The sequence below is a fragment of the Telopea speciosissima genome, chromosome 3 (assembly GCF_018873765.1).
Source record: "Telopea speciosissima isolate NSW1024214 ecotype Mountain lineage chromosome 3, Tspe_v1, whole genome shotgun sequence".
NCBI classification, from domain to species: domain Eukaryota; kingdom Viridiplantae; phylum Streptophyta; class Magnoliopsida; order Proteales; family Proteaceae; genus Telopea; species Telopea speciosissima.
The window spans coordinates 33189679-33208092 of record NC_057918.1 but is presented as its reverse complement, the minus strand read 5'-3'; the positions used below and the strand labels follow the sequence as shown (position 1 = coordinate 33208092).

The window sequence follows — 18414 nt, the reverse complement described above, 5'->3', positions numbered from 1 at the left end:
TAAATCATTGTGATGCTGATCAAACCTATCAACTGAGGCTCCGTTTGGTTGTAATGAAAATTAAAGGGAAGGGAAGTGAAATTTTCAAAACCTTAAAAAGAAAATTTTGTAATCATTAGCCTACATGATTATACCATACTAACTCCAAGTCATTCCATAATTGGCTATTAAATTTCACTTTACTAGGCATCCAAATCCCTTGGGTTTGAAAAGCAAAATAAATAAAAAAATGAATATTTTACCACAAAAAAAAAAGTAAAATAAATATTACGATCTAAAAAGTATCATTATTAAATATGGTAAGAAATGTAAATAGTTTATCAAATCATGTTCAGTAATGAATACAAAAATTTCCTTTTTATAGGTTTGAAAATTTTCACTTCCCTTAAATTTCCACTGCAACCAAACAGAGCCCAAGATTTTCCAGTATTTACATTACTTAATTATTTTTATAAAATTCTTCGTCATGGAATTGACACTAGAATAGTAGAGATTTATCACAAAGCACGACAAACACAAGCTAGCACATACAACAAACTTCTTAGAAATATGGATTATCCAGGCCATATGTGACCCAACTAAATGGAACTCTAATCAGTTACTAGTCATATGAACACCCAAAATTCCAAGCCATCTTTGTGGCGAAGCAACTGTACTGATTCTGACCTATGGGACAGGGAAATAGCTTAATGTAAAAATGCATATGAGCCATGGAGATTTCAACTAAAATGAAATAACCAGAGAAAGGTATGGGAGACTAGGAAGCATATGTGATATCACCAAAAATTGTGTAAACACATTCAGAAAGAATTGAATTTATTCTATATACTATCATTGCTGGAGGTTGGTTATGGTTGGTTAGGTGTAGGTTAGGCTCTGGTGGCGCAGGTTAAGAATTGGGGTTTTCCATGGTGTCGTCTCCCTCTCGGGAGGGTCGCCCCCCTGATCCTGACCTGGGGAGGGCCCCTGCTGTGTGTCACAAACAACTTCTTTCCCGGCAGTGGTCTCTCGGTCTTTGGCTGCTCCTGTGGTGGACGTCGAGGTGAAGAAGGTCTCCTCTCACTTTGGGGAACCGGCAGTTTTCTTCTCACAGGCGGAGGTGGATCGATCGGAGAGTGCATTCTCGACAGCTTTGGTAGCCAAATGCAGCTACGGAAGGCCGTCCCTTTTCTCAATTAAAGATTTTCTACAGAAGACGCTGTTTCTGCAGGGTGACATTATCGTCTCTCTCCTTGACGCGAGGCATGTGCTATTGAGATTTGCGACTCAGGTGGATTTCGTTAAGGTTTGGATGAAGGGCCAAGTTCATGTGCAAGGTTTTCTGTTGAGGTTTATGAAGTGGACTTCCGGCTTCGTGTCAGGTTGGGAGTCGCCTTTTGCTCCCATCTGGATTTCTCTGCCAGGGCTTCCAGTGATCTTCTATCAAGGGAATTTTTTGGTCTTCATTACTGGTGTGGTAGGGAGGGTCTTGAAGATTGACAGTGCCACCATCAACTGTACTCGCACCGTGGCAGCCAGGGTTTGTGTGGAGGTAGACTTGCGTGCACCCCTTCCCTCGAGGGTGTGGATTGGGTGTGGGGTGGATGGCTTTCACTAGAAGGTTCTTTATGAAGGGCTTCTGTCGTATTGTGTTAGCTGTTCGAAGCTTGGGCATTTCAAGGAGGCTTGCAGGAAAGTGCAAAGGGTAAAGTCTGGCACAGTTCGTGGTGATGTAGGGGAGGCAGGGCCAGCTCAGGTTATCCCAATTGAAAGGGCTGCAGCATTTGAGGGAGCTGGGTCTCGGAACAGGGAAGGGGTTTTCATTCCCACAGGGGAGGGCTCTTCTCGGGAAGGTCCCATGGCTACTGGACGTGCCGCTGGCCGTGGCATGCGGGAGGGGAGGTCGTTGGAGACCGGCTGCTCGAAGGGCTGTCGCAGGGGTGGCTGGCGGTGCGCATGGTGAGACAGTGGATCGTGGTCTGATTTTGAGCAGTCTGGCTATCTGCTGCAGGCGGTTTGGCAGAGGAGGTGTAGAGAGGTGGGCTTCCGGGGCATCTCAGGTGGCCCTCCTGGTCTGGACACAGGTTGGCGGGAGGGACAGGCCTGTTAGCGATGTCTATGGATGAGTTTGGGGGGGGGGGGGGGGGGGGTTGGGGGTTTTTTGGGGTGTTGTGCTTCTGGGTTTTTTTTTTTTTTTTTTTCGTCTCCAGAAGAGCAGTAGCCGGTGTCAGAAAGGGGCCCTGAGGCTTAGCGCCGCCTCTTTGATAGATTGCAGGTTATCTGAGCACAGACAGTGGTTCGGCACGTGGTCTTAATGTAACCAGCTTACTTTAGGAGGGCGAGGTGCTAGGTGTAGGAGGGTTTGGCCAGACTTTACCGATTTCAAGTTTCATGGGTGCACTTTTAGAAGGTGGGGGGGGGGGGGGGGGGGGGGGGGTTGGGGGGGGGGGGGGGGGGGGGGGGGGGGGGGGGTGGGGTGGGGTTTTTTTTTTAGAAGAGTTTTTTTGGTGTTTTTTTTGTTTGTGGGGGGTTTTTGGTGTGGGGGGTTTTGTGGGGGGGGGAGGGTGGGGGTGGGGGGAGGGGGTGGTGGGGTTTTTTTTTTTTGGTGTTTGTTTTTGGTTTTTTTTTTGTTTTTTTTTTTTTTTTTTTTTTTTTTTTTTTTTTTTTTTTTTTTTTTTTTTTTTTTTGTGTTTGGGTTTTTTTTTTTTTTTTTTTTTTTTTTTTTTTTTTTTTTTTTTTTTTTTTTTTTTTTTTTTTTTTTTTTTTTTTTTTTTTTTTTTTTTTTTTTTTTTTTTTTTTTTTTGATGGTGGTTTTTTTTTTTTTTTGTTTTTTTTTTGTGTTTTTTTTTTTTTTTTTTTTTTTTTTTTTTTTTTTTTTTTTTTTTTTTTTTTTTTTTTTTTTTTTTTTTTTTTTTTTTTTTTTTTTTTTTTTTTTTTTTTTTTTTTTTTTGGGGGGGGGGGGGTGTGGTTTTTCGTGAACCCGGCCTGGATGTCGCTTTCCCAAGGTGTGAAGTGTCCCACTTGAGCGGGCTTGTTCCGATCATGCGCCACTATGGCTTTCATGCTCGACTACCAGGGTACGGTCCTTCTCTAGTTTTAAATTCCAGCAGATGTGGCTACACCGCCCGAATTTTCAGGAGTTTGTCAAAAGCCAATGGGTTGCTCCGGTTGAGGGGTCTCCTCTCGTGAGTTTGTTCTTGAAGCTGAAACGTCTGAGGGGTTCTCTTCGTACTTGGAACAGGGAGGTGTTCGGGAACGTCCACCAACGGGTTAGGGAGGCAGAGATGCAGTCAGTAGGGCAGAGGTGGCTGCGGACCAGAATGCTGGCCCTGAGGCTTGCGAGGCCCTAGGGGAGGCCAAGAAAATCCTTGAGGGGGTTTTGCTACAGGAGGAGATTTTCTGGAAACAAAAGTCCAGAATCTCCTGGTTGAAAGAAGGGGACAGGAACACCAGATTTTTCCATTCCATGGTCAATATCCGTAGAAAGCAAGGGGAGATAAGCAAAATCAGATCTGGTGATGGCTCCTGGGTCACGGGTCAGGACGGGGTGCAGGCGGTTGCTGTGAATTATTTTTCTGAGATTTTTACTTCCCAAGGTTGTGTTGTGGATGAGGAGCTTCTCTCTTCCATCCCTCAGGTAGTAACGGAGGAGGATAATACTTTATTGCTGGCCCCGCCTTCTCTGGAGGAGGTTAAGCTGGCGGTGTTTTCACTGTCCTGTGATAGTGCCCCGGGCCCGGATGGTTTCTCAGGTCATTTCTTTACGGCCTGTTGGGAGGTGATTTGCTATGACGTCTGAGCGGCGGTGAAGGATTTCTTTGGCAGGGGAGCTCTCCCAAGGAGCTATACGTCTGCCAATCTGGTGCTCATCCCTAAGAAGGACAACCCCGAGGTAATGTCGGATCTCCGGCCCATAAGTCTCTGTAATTTTTCTTACAAGATTATTGCCAAGATCTTTGTATCCAGGTTAGCGGGGTTACTTCCCTCCCTGATAGTGGAGGAACAGGGTGCATTTGTACAGGGGCGAAGCATTCATGATAACATATCCATTGTCCAAGAGGTCACCCAGGACTTGAACAGGAAGACTTGCGGGAAGCTGGATATGGCTAAGGCCTATGGCAGGTTGGAGTGGAAGTTCCTTATTATGGTGCTTGCTAGGTTTGGCTTTGCCGAGGCTTGGATAGATCTTATCAGAAAGACAGTAGAGAACTGCCGGTTCTCTATTGTGCTGGGTGGTCAAGCGTCTGGTTTCTTCAAGTCTTTAAAGGGTGTGCGCCAAGGGGACCCCCTCTCACCGGCGCTGTTTATTCTCGCTGAGGAAGTTCTGAGTAGGGGCATCAAGAAGTTGTTTGCTGAAGGACGTGCGGTCTATTTCTCTCTTCCGCGCGGATGCCCTGGTATCTCCCATTCTCTATATGCGGATGATACTATCATATTTACCAGGGGTTTAAAGAGCTCTCTAAAACAGATCAGCGGGTTTATTAGCAGATACGAGGGGTTCTCAGGGCAACTGGTCAACAAGTAGAAAAGTTGCTTTGTGGTAGGCGAAAAAGTCTCGGGAGCCAAAGCACGCATGGTGAGCATGGTTACCGGGCACCCTAGGCGGTATCTTCCTCTTACTTACCTAGGGGCCCCTTTGCATTTGAGCCGGCTGAAAATTAGCTTCTTTGATGATTTGATTGGAAAGTTGAGAAGTAGGGTGGCGGGCTGGAAGGGTAAGCTCTTATATCTTCAGGGGGACGGGTCACTCTGCTGCGTCATGTTCTGTCTTCCATCCCCCTCCATGTGCTTGCTACCTTAGAGCCTCCAAAGGCGGTTTTTCGACGGATCTATGGCATCATGGCTGACTTTCTTTGGGGCAGCTCAAAGTGGGGAAAACGAAAGCATTGGGTGAGTTGGAGCAAGATTTGCAGACCTATTGAGGAAGGTGGTTTGGGGATCAGACTGTTGGAGGAGGTAGGCTTTTCACTGAGACTGAAGGGCCTTTGGAGGGTTATGATGGACCGGTCGCTTTGGCGGGATTTTTCATGGCAAAGTTGCTGAAAAACTGCCACATCGTCTTGGTTTCCTTGCAAAGTGCAGGCTCTAAATCTTGGAGAAACACGTTGGCGTGCAAGGACATCCTGTTGTCCAGGTCTAGGTAGCTCATTGGTACAGGGGACATTCTTTTTTGGCTGGATGATTGGACTGGTAGGGGGGCCGTTGATGGATCACATGGATAATGCACTGCTTGTGGACACATCCCTCCATGTCATGGATGTGGTGGGGGTGGATGGCATCTGGGACCAGGCTGTCTTAGGCCAAATAGACTCCGATGAGGTACGACAGGGCATCCTCCAGGGTGGCTATACGCTCTCAGGAGAGGAGGACAGGCTGGTATGGACTCCCGCAAGTGATGGACGTTTCTCTGTTAAGTCTGTTTGGAATGTTGTGAGGGGCCGCTCGACGGAGGTTCCTTAATCCAGATGGATTTGGAACCAGACTTTACCAACAAAAATTGCTTTTTTCACTTGGTAGATTATTAATGGGTCGATACCCACGGATGAGTCGGTGATGGTGGTTGGTATCTCCCTGGCCTCAAAGTGCAATTGTTGTAGAAACCCTAGAAGCGAGTCAACGGATCACTGCTTGGTAGTAGGTGGGACTGCTTCTAAGGTTTGGAGATTTTTCTCAGGGATCTTTGACGTCCCTGTTATCCCTGCACAAGATGTCAGAAGCCGGATTTTGCTTTGGCAGGAGTCGGCTAGTTGCAAGTGCCTCTCTGATTACATTGCTGGCTACCTGCCCTCCCTGATTGTATGGGAGCTGTGGAAGGAAAGGTGCAAATGTGCAATAGAAGACATGGAGAAAGGATGAGGTCAGCTCTGAGCATCATTGACAGCATAAAAGTTTGGGTGAGGGGCTTGCCGCGGCCACTCAAGCTTGGAAGAACCTCGTCGATGAGGGCGCAGCAGATTCTATGTAGTCTTGGGATTGCGGCTCCTTCTCCTAAGATAGCTCGACCGACTCCGATCTACTGGTGCCCCCCCCCCCTTTGTTTCGCTGAAACTGAATGTGGATGGTGCGTGTAGAGGGAACCTTGGGGATGGTGGGGGGGGGGGGGAGGGGTGATAAGAGACAGGGAGGGTTGTGTCTTGGCAGCCTTCGCTAACTTCTACGGCCCCTGCTCCAATGCTATTGCGGAGCTTCGTGCTTTGAGGGATGGATTGAAGTTATGTTATGACTTGGGCCTTTCTGGAGTGGTGGTTAACTCTGATTCAGTCTCCACGGTGCGTATGGTCAACGGCAAGAACTGTGGTTCATGGAAGGGCTGGTACTGGTTTCAGGAAACTTTGGTGCTGATAGGATTAGTCAGGCCTTGCATTACTTTCGCTTATAGGGAGAGCAATAGGGCGGCCGACTGGTTGGCAAATCATGCTTGCAATGAAGGGTTCTCCACCTCGTACAATCAGGCACAGCTGCCACAGGGAGATTTCCAACGTATTCTGAGGGAGGATAGAGCTGGTTTGCCTGTTCTCAGACTATAGTGCCTTGGTTCTCACAATTCTTTATTCTTTTTTGGGTTAGGGGTAAGGCGGCATGTCCCCCTCCGTGTATTCTTTATTCTTTTTGGAGCTTAATAAAAGTATAGGGGCTGCCCCGGGTCCCAGGTAATATTCGGGTTAAAAAAAACATTCAGAAAGAATTGGGTTAGCCACCATTACTTAATGTGGTTGTCTAGTTCGTTGAAAACTGCAATATACACAGTGCAAAAGTATCAATAAAAGATTTTCATTGATAACATCAAACATAGTAGAAGATAAAAACCCCAAGCAACATGCGAGGTGGCTATGGAAAAGTATAAGAGGAAAGGTAAAGTTAAAAGTCTACAACTATACTTAAATAATAATGGTCCCTCCAATTACTGACCCCAGTCACCACTCTTTTATAGAAGACATTCTTCAACATTTTTCCAACTATGAATACTTAACAAGGATTGTTGTTTGCTTTAGAAATCAATCATTGCATCTGTAAAAGCATGTTAGCTTGATCAACTAGGGAACATATAGTCATCATGTAGTTCATGACTTGCCCTGGGAAGCCAAAACACCAAGGCACCACTTAGCTGCCTTGACTACAATGAATGGGGAAAGGAGGACAAGGAAAAGAAGAGAAATAAAAAAAACAGAGAGAGATTTAATGGTCTGAGACAGTTGGAGAGCAATTTCTAGATCAGGATTGGTGAAGAATCAAACCAATACTTTAAGTTCAAACGTCTCAGGAAATTTCTTGAACTTCCCTCAATTTCATGAGACTTTGCAATTTCTAGATGCAGAACATGTTTACTGTCTCACAAACTTGCAGTCAGCACTATAACCTGCAACTTTGTCTGCTACAAATTACCATGCACTGTTACATAACTTACTGAGTTGCCTACTAAAAGGGGAAAAAGAAAACTCTCTCTCTCTCTCTCTCACTCACCTGCCAGGCTGCCACAATGCAGGAGAGCACCCCTATATGTTGATTCAAAGGCAATATTTTTCTCCAACTAAATAATTGTATCAAATGAAAAAGAATCATGTTATACTAAACATAGTAAGTCATGTACATGGACCATATGCACAATGTCTGGCCAAGAAGGCAGTTTTAATCATCCATGTAGGACAATGAATGACCAAGAAACTGCCAGGTGTTAGTGGAGTAAAGGTGGGATGACCTACAAAAAATGAGGTTGTGGTGATTAAGGCTGGGCACTTCATAGAAGTGGCTAGGGATATTCAGGTCAGAACCAAGGAACTTATTTAAATTCATAATACTCCAATCATTATTTATGGAAAATACTCTTAATCACGGACGATAAATTACTTCTTTATTTAACTTCATCTGTAATGGAAAAATGACCTTGTACTCTCTCTAATATTATGAAAGTATTTTGTTTAAGAAAAAGTTTAGCTGGCATAGCAGACAAGAATATAAACAACCCCTTCTTGGTTTGGAAGGTCAAGCAAAACAGGCAACAGAAAGAAAGCCAAGCAATCATCATACCTGAACCAGAATAAAAGGTAAAGCCACACCGCCTACAGGAGCATTTCCTGAGCCATATAATTCCTCATTCCGCTGTATCAAATTCTGAAGACCTATAAACTTGATAAAAAGAGAGAAGTCAGCACATAGTCAAAAACCATAAAAATTTTGAAGCTATAAGGAGAAAAACCTATTTTTAATAACCAGTGTTTAGAAAATGGGAATGACAATATATATTGAGATCAGTGCGGAAGGAGATCTTTGGATTCACCCGAGATAAGGGGGAAGGGGTTTATTGTTCTTCAATTCAACAGAAATTCCAATCATATAGAGTCTGCACATGAATCCTTTGTCAACTCCACTCTATCTGGGGCCAAATATTCTTTCCTTTACAACTACAAAATTTTATTAAAAAAAAAAAACTGAGGAGAGTACAAAGAATCAGAGCCAAGGTTATCAGCTAATCCCAAACAAAGAGAACTAAAAAAAAACAAGAAACCAAGGGAAAACAGAAAAACAATCTCAAAGGGGCAAGTCATTCCCAGATGCTCTTTATCTTTTCCTTTTTTTTAATCAGCCAATAATTTTATTAATCAGAAGGCCCAGTGCCCAATGTTACCCATAAAAGGGCCAAATATTTGTCTGGCTGACCCAACTATCTATCTATCTATCTATATATTCTATTAAAACACAAGTTAAGTCTTTCCTTGCTACTTGACTCACAACCTTCTTAGCCTTCTCCTTGTGATGTTGAGTAAAACAACGTTGTGGGCCAGATTTGGGTTATTCTGCCTGTGGGGTGCATCTGGGATACTTTTTGGAGTTTGTGATTTTCTCATTGAATAAGGTTTATTATGTATTAACGTGGTTAAAACGTAAAAGGGTTTCTTCATCTGTATATAGGCCTGTACCCCCTATACACGAAAGTCGAAACTCTAGCTTTTATGCTATTATTGTGTGGATTCATATGCCTCTTTGAAAGTGGATTCTTAGAGGAGAAATCTTTGCTTCTCCTTCTTGTCTTTTATTTTCTGTTCATTCTACAGCAGGTTATTAAACCCTCTGAAACAACCCTTTTTACCAATAATCTAACATTAAACTCTCACCAGAACACCATCCTATGCTCCTATTAACCGTCATCTTCACCCTCTCACCTAATCATGAAAACCCTCAGCCACTGGACAGTTGTCTAATAGTTCTACTTTCAGTCCTCTCTCAATGGAACTTGTTCCAGCTCCATCAACCTTAAATTCAACTTCACGAAAACCTCACTCCTTTAAACCCCAGCCTGTTCTACTTTCAGTCCTCTCTCAACGGAACTTGTTCCAGCTCCATCAACCTTAAATTCAACTTCACGAAAACCTCACTCCTTTAAACCCCAGCCTAGTCCAACCATTCACCACCATTCCCTCTAAACCCTAATTTTCCCTTTTCTGTTTACACTGTGCATAACTAAAACAGTAAGTTTTCTCTCACCTACTCTCACCAAAAACCTAGGATTAAATTCCACTTTTGGGGATTTCACTTTGTGGAACACTAGTTCCACATTGTTAGCAGAACCTTCTATTAGAAGATCAACAATTATGTTGCATAGTCCAACAACAATAATTAGCTCTTCTGGTCACCAATATAAGATGCTTTCACATAAGCCCCCATTATCTTTAAAGAGAATTAATATTTCAAAAAAATTGAAATAACCACATCGACGATAAACCAAACAATTTTCTCTACAGAACCTTCTAAAAATTCTAACTTTTTAGCACACACACACACCCACACCCACTTTTTTGTGATAGTTAGAGAGCCAAGTTGGTCCCCTTTAGAGAGTAAATAAAAAATAAAACTTACCAGCAAAGAGAATGAAAATCATTTCCTGGTAAACAATTCATATTTTATTCAATTAACATTGATAGTATTTTTTACTTGTGCCAAATCCGTAACTAACAACTTGGATGGGTCTGATCTTCCTGTCGAATGCAGTACTTGTAGTCTGGAATAACCCCTTAAAATCCCAGCCTAATCGGATGGCTGACTACTGAGATATGAATGCAACTCAGAATTAGTTAGTAAACTTCAAAATTAGCAACTCACAGTTTACTACCAATCCAGCCATTAGATCAGTCTTTAACTACCAGCGAAGGAAGACTCCAAAGAGGGTATTTGTTAGCAGACCTGAATTAGAGAGTAATTGCTTGAATGATCAATATGATCAACCAAGCATTGTATTTATAATATGAGAGATTACATACTAATGACCAAAGTACCCCTAGTACAGCCGACTTAACTAGGAGGTACAAAGAAGTAAAAAATACAACTGTAAAATAACCAGAATACCGCGGGGGATGGAACAATTTCCCACACAATCCCTTAGTGAAAATATCAGCAACTTGATCAGTAGACTTCACAAAGGGAACACAAATCAACCCTTCTTCCAACTTCTCCTTGATGAAATGCCTGTCCACTTCAACATGCTTGGTGCGATCATGCTGTACTGGGTTGTGTGCAATGCTGATTGCAACTTTGTTGTCACAGTACAACATCATACAAAGATGAACAGGAACACCAAGGTCTAGTAGCAAGCCTTTCAGCGAAAGTAACTCTCAAATGCCCTGTGCCATAGCTCGAAACTCTGCTTCAGCACTAGAACGAGCCACCACATTCTGCTTCTTGCTATGCCAAGTGACAAGATTGCCTCCAACAAAAGAACAGTATCCAGAGATAGACTTCCAATCTGCAAAACCAGCCAAATCAGCATCGGTATAAGCCTCTACCCGTAGGTGACCATGAGGAGACAGAAGAATGCCTTTTCCAAGAGCTGACTTCAAGTAGTGAAGAATCCAAAGAACAGCCTCCATATGAGAAGAATTGGGGTCATGCATGAACTGACTCACAGTACTCACAGCAACAGCAATGTCAGGACGTGTGTGTGAGAGATAAATCAGTTTCCCCACTAGTCATTGGTACCAGCCCTTATCAACAGGTTCTCTCCCCTTTTCTTTGAGACGGACAATAGCCTCCATAGGGGTATCTGAAGGGTGACACCCTAACAAATCAGTTTCAGCCAACAAGTCTAGGACATACTTCCTTTGGGAGAGAAAGATGCCTTTAGAAGATCTGGCAACCTCAATCCCAATAAAGTACTGTAGCTTCCCTAGATCTTTAATCTCAAACTCCAGCCCAAGAAACTTCTTCAACCAGCTGATCACATCTCCATCGTTGCCAGTAACCACAATGTCATCCACATAGACTATAAGAACAGTGAGTTTTTCACTAGTCCTCTTTATAAAGGGAGTGTGATCAGCATTTCTCTGCTTATAGCCCACACAAATCATGGCCTTGTGAAACCGACCAAACCACGCCCAAGGTGACTACTTCAGTCCATAAAGTGCTCTCTTCAATTTGCATACTTTACCTTGATTACTATCACAAGAAAACACTGGTGGAATATCCATGTACACCTCCTCACCAAGTTCTCCATTTAGGAAGGCATTCTTCACATCCAGCTGTTGTAGATCCCATCCAAGGTTGACTGCACAAGATAGCAAAACCCGAACTGTATTCAACTTTGCAACAGGAGCAAAGGTCTCCTGGTAGTCAATTCTATATGTCTGAGTGAAGCCTTTTACAACCAGACGTGCCTTATATCGATCCACAGTCCCATCAAACTTTTGTTTGACCACAAACACCCACTTACACCCCACTGGCTATTTCCCTGGAGGAACGGTTACAAGATCCCAAGTATTATTTTTTTTTCAAAGCTCTCATTTCTTCCAACATAGCTGCCTTCCACTTTCCATCTGTATAAGCTTCTTGCTAAGTTTTAGGAATAGAAACAGAAGAAAGAGAGGACACAAATGCACGAAAAGACGGAGAAAGAGAACTATAAGAAACAAAGAGAGAAATGGGATGCAGGGTGCAAGTCCTAGTACCTTTGCGATGAGCAATAGGTAGGTCGGAAGGAGAGGTCTCACTAGGAGGAGGATCTGGATCTTGAGCCGGCAATTGGATAGGTATTGGTGCCACAGTGAATTGATGCTACCCTCTTTTGGAGCATCTCTTTTTGTAGGTGATGATATTAGAGTTGTCGATTCTCTTCTGATATTCACTGATGGTACTCTGGACTGGAGTCAACTCCCCCTAACTAGGAATATCACCACCATTATTTTCTACAAGCTCCCCCTGTAAAGGAATCCCTTCAGAAGAAGGGGCAGCAGCCAAAATAGGCTGGGCAGCAGCCAAAGGAGTTGGGAGAGGAGGAACTTCAGGGGGAGGAAACACAAACACATCTTCACTAGAACTAGAACTCTCCCCCTAAAGATATGGGGATGGGTAATAGGAAAGACTCTCATGAAAAACCACATCCATACAGACCAGAGTACGACGAGAAGGGGGATGATAATAACACTTTACACTTATAACCTTTCTGGGTTGGAGAGTAACCCAAAAAAATACACTGCAGCCCACGAGGTTCAAGTTTGCCATGAGATGTCGTTTCTTTGGCATTGCACACACAACCAAACACTTTGGGAGGAACCACAAAGGTGGAAGTCCCATGTAAAATGTCAGCCGGACTGCGGGTGTCGAGAACACAGGAAGGCAACCGATTAATACGATAGGTTGTAGTGAGAACAGCATCCCCCCAATATTGGGAGGGAACATGCCGCTAAAACATCAATGCCCTGGCTACTTCCAACAAGTGTCTGTTCTTCCTTTCAGCCACACCATTTTGGGCTAGGGTTCAACACAACTACTCTGGTGAACAATCCCTTGATCAGCAAAATACTTTTGAAATTGATTTTCCCTATACTCATTGCCATTATCACTTCTCAAAACCTTGAGAGTTGCCTGGAACTGAGTTTGAACCATTTTATGAAAATGCTGAAAACAGGTAAAAACTAGACTTTTGGTGTGCAAAAGATAAATCCATGTGTATCTAGAATGACAATCAATAAAAGAAACAAACCAACGATTACCAGAAAGTGAAGTTTTACGACTAGGGCCCCAAACATCAAAATGCACCAATTGAAAAAGTGAAGAACTCCTTTTATTTGAAATTGAATAAGTTGAACGTGTCTGTTTGGCCAGAACACAAGCCTCACAAAAAAAAATCGGTCTTATCACATTTTTTTTACCAAAGTAGGAAATAAAGATGCTAAAATCCCTAATGGAGGATGATCTAATCTAGAGTGCCATTGGTAAATTTCAGAAGAGACTAAGGAGTTCTGATGTGGAGATGGTAATGGGGGTGGAACGAGACGACCACCATCAAGCAGGTATAAGCCACCGTGCACTTTACCTAATCCAATTGTCTTCCCAGAGGCTAGATCCTGAAAAATATAATGGGAAGGAAAAAAAAGTTACTTTGCAGTTAAGATCACGAATAATACTACTAATAGAAAGAAGGTTAGTAGGAAAATTAGGAATATGCAAAACAAAAGACAGAGGAAGAAAGGAAGTGTTGTTGATGATTCCTTTTCCAAAGAAGGAAGAAAGGGAACCATCAGCTACTTTGACTTTTGTCTTTCCCAGAAGTGGGAGAATAACGATGGAAGAGGCTAAAGGACCCGGTCATGTGATCTGTAGCTCCAGAATCAATGATCCAAGGATGGGAAGCTACTGAAGCACAATGACCACCAAATGAAATACCTGACCGAGCAAAGTTTGAACCTGAAGGAGTAAGTGAATTGCCAGTAGCTGCTGTAATAGAGGCAACAGCAACGGAAGACTTGAGCACACGCAGGAATGCCTGTAGATCCTCCTGAGATAGGCCAGTGTCAGTAGTAGGGGTTGTAGTAAAAGATTCAGAGTGATGGGCCTTCTTGGGTGGTTTCTTCTTAGCAGCCCGTTTGGCTTCAAAGGCAGCTGGCTTCCCGTGAAGTTTCCAATATTTGTCCTTGGTGTGGTAGGGCTTATTACAATGCCCTTGGTAGAACCATCACCAGAAGGGGAGGAACCAGCAGTCATAGGAATAGCCGTGGAAGCAGTCTGGAGAACTGATCTCTCAGTAGGTGGAGGATGGAGCATAGTAACCCTACGATTCTCTTCAAAGGAGACCAAGGCATAAGATTGTTAAAGTGTGGGAAAAGGAGAGTGACCCAACACTTGAACTCTAATCTGATCATAATCCACATTTAATCCAGCCAAGAAGTGGAAGGATGGGTCAGAAAAATGGTCCAACTGTTGCCAAAGGCTGCGAAGAGTAGCATAGTACTTCGAGACAGTTTATTCCCCCTGAGCGGTATGAAGGACTTTCTTCCGGAGTTCATAAACCTGGGTATCATTCCCAAGCTGTCCATATGTTTCCTTGTAGGCAGCCGTATCAAGAAGAAGAAATCCACTGGCAAGATCTAATTACATTGAGCCAATCAGATAAGACATTAAGATACCATTATTAGAGATCCATCTGTTCAAAGGAGCACCAGCTTCAGTTGGCCGAGCAACAGTACCATCAATATGTCCACTAAGCCCACAGCCAGCAATGGCAAAGTAGACAGAGCGAGACCATATCAGGTAATTACTCCCATCTAACTTGATAGGATTAGGGAGACGGTCACGGGTATCATTCCTACCATACCTATCATCAGTAGAAGTGCCAGAAGAGACCTCAGAGCCAGCCATTATGCAGTATAATGAAAAATAAATACTCCAAAATATGAGCTGGAAATTGGAGGAGAAACCTTTTTAAATGTAGGAAGAGTTGTCCCCAAAAACCAGCAGCAATAGGTAGGACAATCCCTGAGATCGACTTTTTCAGGGTTTTGAAAAAAACCCTGATTTTGGTGAAATCGATGGAGGGAAGATTGCAAGCAAAAAATCACCAGAAAGAGCTGAAACTTGGATCGAGTGTGACTGAAGTACCCTTCCAAAAATCAGCCTCAACAAAGAAGTAGAACACCAAGATCGATATTTATAGGGTTTTGAAAAAAACCCAAGATGAGAGCAAAATCGATCAGGGAGAGAAGCCGCAGTATGGTTGGAGATAGAACCTTGTCCAATATAAATCTGTTGCAGTTCTTGAGCTTCAATAATGTGGAGAGATCCTTCGGCAGGGTAGATGAATCAGTCCAAAAAAAAATATTTGAAGTCTTCAAATATCGTAGGCAGTGTACAAGCTCTTATCGATCTGGAAAAAAAATTTATAGCATGAATGAGGTGATGGAGGGCAGCAACTAGATCTATAGATCACCTCACCAGTGCTGCCCTAGTGGGAGGATGAAGAACAAAGGGAAAGAGGGGAAGAAGAGCTCGAGAATGAAGGGAAGGAAAGGGGAAATCAAGAATGGAAGGAGAGGGGACTGCCCTAATTCGAAACCTGCTCTGATACGATGTTAGCAGACCTGAATTAGAGAGTAATTGCTTGAATGATCAATATGATCAACCAAGCATTGTATTTATAATATGAGAGATTACATGCTAATGACCAAAGTACCCCTAGTACAACCGACTTAACTAGGAGGTTCATAAGAAGTAAAAAATACAACTGTAAAATGACCAGAATACCCCCACGGTATTCTAGTGTACATAATTCAACCGTATTATATTGTCAAGACGCAACCTTGGTGACTGCCTAAGAAACAGACTGTTGGAATATGTAATCCAGAATACCGTGGGGGTATTCTGGTCCTTTTGGGGTAGATTTATTCTTATGATATTAGGGTTAAGTTGCTGCTCTTTTAGAGTCAGCTAGTTAGGGGTAATTATGTCTATTTCAGTCCCCTTGTAACTTTCCCCTCTATTATAAATAGAGGGGCTTACCTATCAATGAATCTAACACATTCTATTCTCTAATTCTCTCTTTCTAACCCACGGTTCTGCTAACATGGTATCAGAGCCAAGTCTGATCTAGGTTAGAAAGAACGAAAAAAGCACTCCTTTTCTTCTTCATTCGACTTCTCCCTCCTTTCTCTCTTTCTCGGTTTCACCTTCTTTTGGTTTTCTTCTTCTCATCCTTGTAAGGGGGCAGCACTAATGAGGTAAAACCTAAACCAATGATTTAGTTGCTGCCCTCCTCCATCCTATCTACATTTTCCATTAAAATTCTGCTAGAACCATACTTGCAACTTGAAGGTTTCCAGAATTTTCTTGAAGATCAGATTCCTCTCACTCAAGAAGGCTGATCCTCCATTGTTGGAGCCTCCTATGCAATCTTTTCCAGCACCTTTCTACCTTCTTCCATCTACTCCCCTTTCTTTTCTTCTCCAGCCTTTATTTTCCCCAATCAATCTGGCCAAACCCTTAACCTTCTAATTTTGGATCAACCCTTAGTTCTCACAATCCAACCATCAGATCAGGCTGAGACTTCTTGCACAGGTTACTCCTTATATAAGCCCTACTCGACCTAAGTTTGGACCCTTTCTGATGGCTGGATTAGTTTTTACAGCAAAGCTACTTTAACCTTCTAATTTGGTTACATGCTAAAAACCCTGACAAAACCCTGACTCCAATCGAATTTAGGGTTACAGGTTTTAGCTTTTGCTGATTTTTGGAGGGCTAATTACTTCCATTACAAGGACCAATCAACCTCAATATTGCACCTTTCCAAGCTTTTTTTAAGACATCTACCCCAATCGATCTCTACTTTTCAGGTTTTTCCAAAACCCTGATACAAATCGATTTTTGGGGATAGGGATGTTTGCTGCTGTTGTAGTGCTTTGGAGGTGGTTCTAACATTAAAGGAGACACTCTACTTCATCAATTCATGGCTTGAAGAATGTCTATTTACTGCTATAGCTGCTGCCCTAATTTTCTGCAACTTTTTGGTGTCTCTCCCTCTTGAAGATCAAGTCTCATTCTAACTGGAGATTGGTTGTTCGCATTGGAGGTCCCATTCTAGCAGTACTAATCAGCATCTATTGCAAGTCTACATCAGCAATTGAAGCCCCCTTTCCCTATATCGATCTCAATTTCAGGGTTTTCTAAAACCCTGACTAAAATCGATTTTAGGGTTAGGGCTGTCCTATCAAGCTAATTTTTTGAGGGGAGTCTTATACATACCAGAGGAGTATTCAACCCAAATTTCAGCATCATTCTTAGAGTTTTTTTGAAAAAAATCAGGTTTCACTCTTATGGCTCGATTTCTCCAACTATCAACCTATTCTTTTAATGGTTCCTATGTGGCTGGCTGGTTCAACAACCCATGGATCTAATGGGTTATTTATCTTATACTTGCTGGTTCTATTGAGCTACTACATGCCTTGCTGGTTCTATTGATTGGCTTCTGTAAACATGACTGGTTGACATGTTACTGCTGCCTTTATGAGGACTACTGCTGCCCTGTTCTTGAGGCTGAGTATCCTACTATTGGAGATCGAATTTCTTTCATTGTTGAAGACTCGAATCTACTACCCTGGAGATCAGTTTATTTGGGATTACAACAGTGTGTTCCATAGTTATTGGTTGCAACTACGAACCTATTCAGTTGTGTGAAGTTTTCTCTATTGATTCAAATCCAGCTTACTTTGAGAGCTTGATCCTAGCATTGTTCACTAATTCAGATCTGATCCAAGTTTTTTTTAAGTTTATTACATCAATTCTGCCCAGATATCTTCGTCAATTCTATTTAGCATGTGGGAGTTTACAAATTGCAATTTTACAAATTGCACAAATTGGAACTTCCGTGTTTGAAGATTAATCAAGCCTTGAAGATTGGAGTCTTTCCTTACTTCAAATCAGATCTGTTTACTTATCATATTTGAATATTGGAGTTTGGTGTCTCTCCCCTACTGGAGTTTCCATCTAAGGAGTTTATTTGATCGTTTGAAGATGGTTGACAATTTATATGTTGCATTGTTTTTCTCCGTGATTCATTATCCCACTGCTTTTTTTTTTTCACTTCACCACCTCCCATACCATACCTTTGGCATATACCCATAACCACTTTGGAAGTTTATGGTATTCTCTAAATTGCCATTTCTTCCTTTTCCATTACCCTTAGCACCTTTTGGAAAATTCTGGAATATTATACTTTTGCACTATTTCTTATATCAACTCCGTTATCTGTCCACGTGTACTACTACACGTGAGGGGGGGATTATGTACAATACACCTGTAGCCATTGCAGAAAGCAGAACTTGCAAGAACATTGGTGCAAAATATAAAAGATCAGTCTTCTCCACCATTACTATTGGGTATCCTTCGTTATTGGGTTGAGTTTGCCGTAAGGGGGAGATGAAGAGTATTGGAGATGTTTGGTTATTGCCTGCCTATTTGAGGATTTACAGTACCTATATGAGGATCTACAGTTGGGTTGATCATTACCGCTGCTTGATTCATTTGTTTCCGCTGCTTGCTGCCCTAGTTGCTTATCTTCAAGATTATCAGTCAGGGATTCATCACTGGACAGCTATAGAAGTTAGGTGAAAGTTGTTTTTTTGGAAGACATTCCAGTCCCGGTTTGCTGATCAAGTCTGCCCAGGTTTTGAAGATCTATTT

The 18414-nt window shown here is 42.6% G+C and overlaps 1 protein-coding gene across 2 annotated transcripts in view; it reads right to left on the bottom strand.

The window, feature by feature from the left end:
- LOC122656564 (transcription factor-like protein DPB) overlaps positions 1 to 18414 on the bottom strand; it is a 60617-nt gene that overhangs the window by 1066 nt on the left and 41137 nt on the right. For both annotated transcript variants that reach the window (XM_043851144.1, XM_043851143.1), the window contains one exon: positions 8005 to 8103. In XM_043851144.1, coding sequence (XP_043707079.1) covers positions 8005 to 8103 — 99 coding nt within the window. The remainder of the gene's footprint in view (positions 1 to 8004; positions 8104 to 18414) is intronic.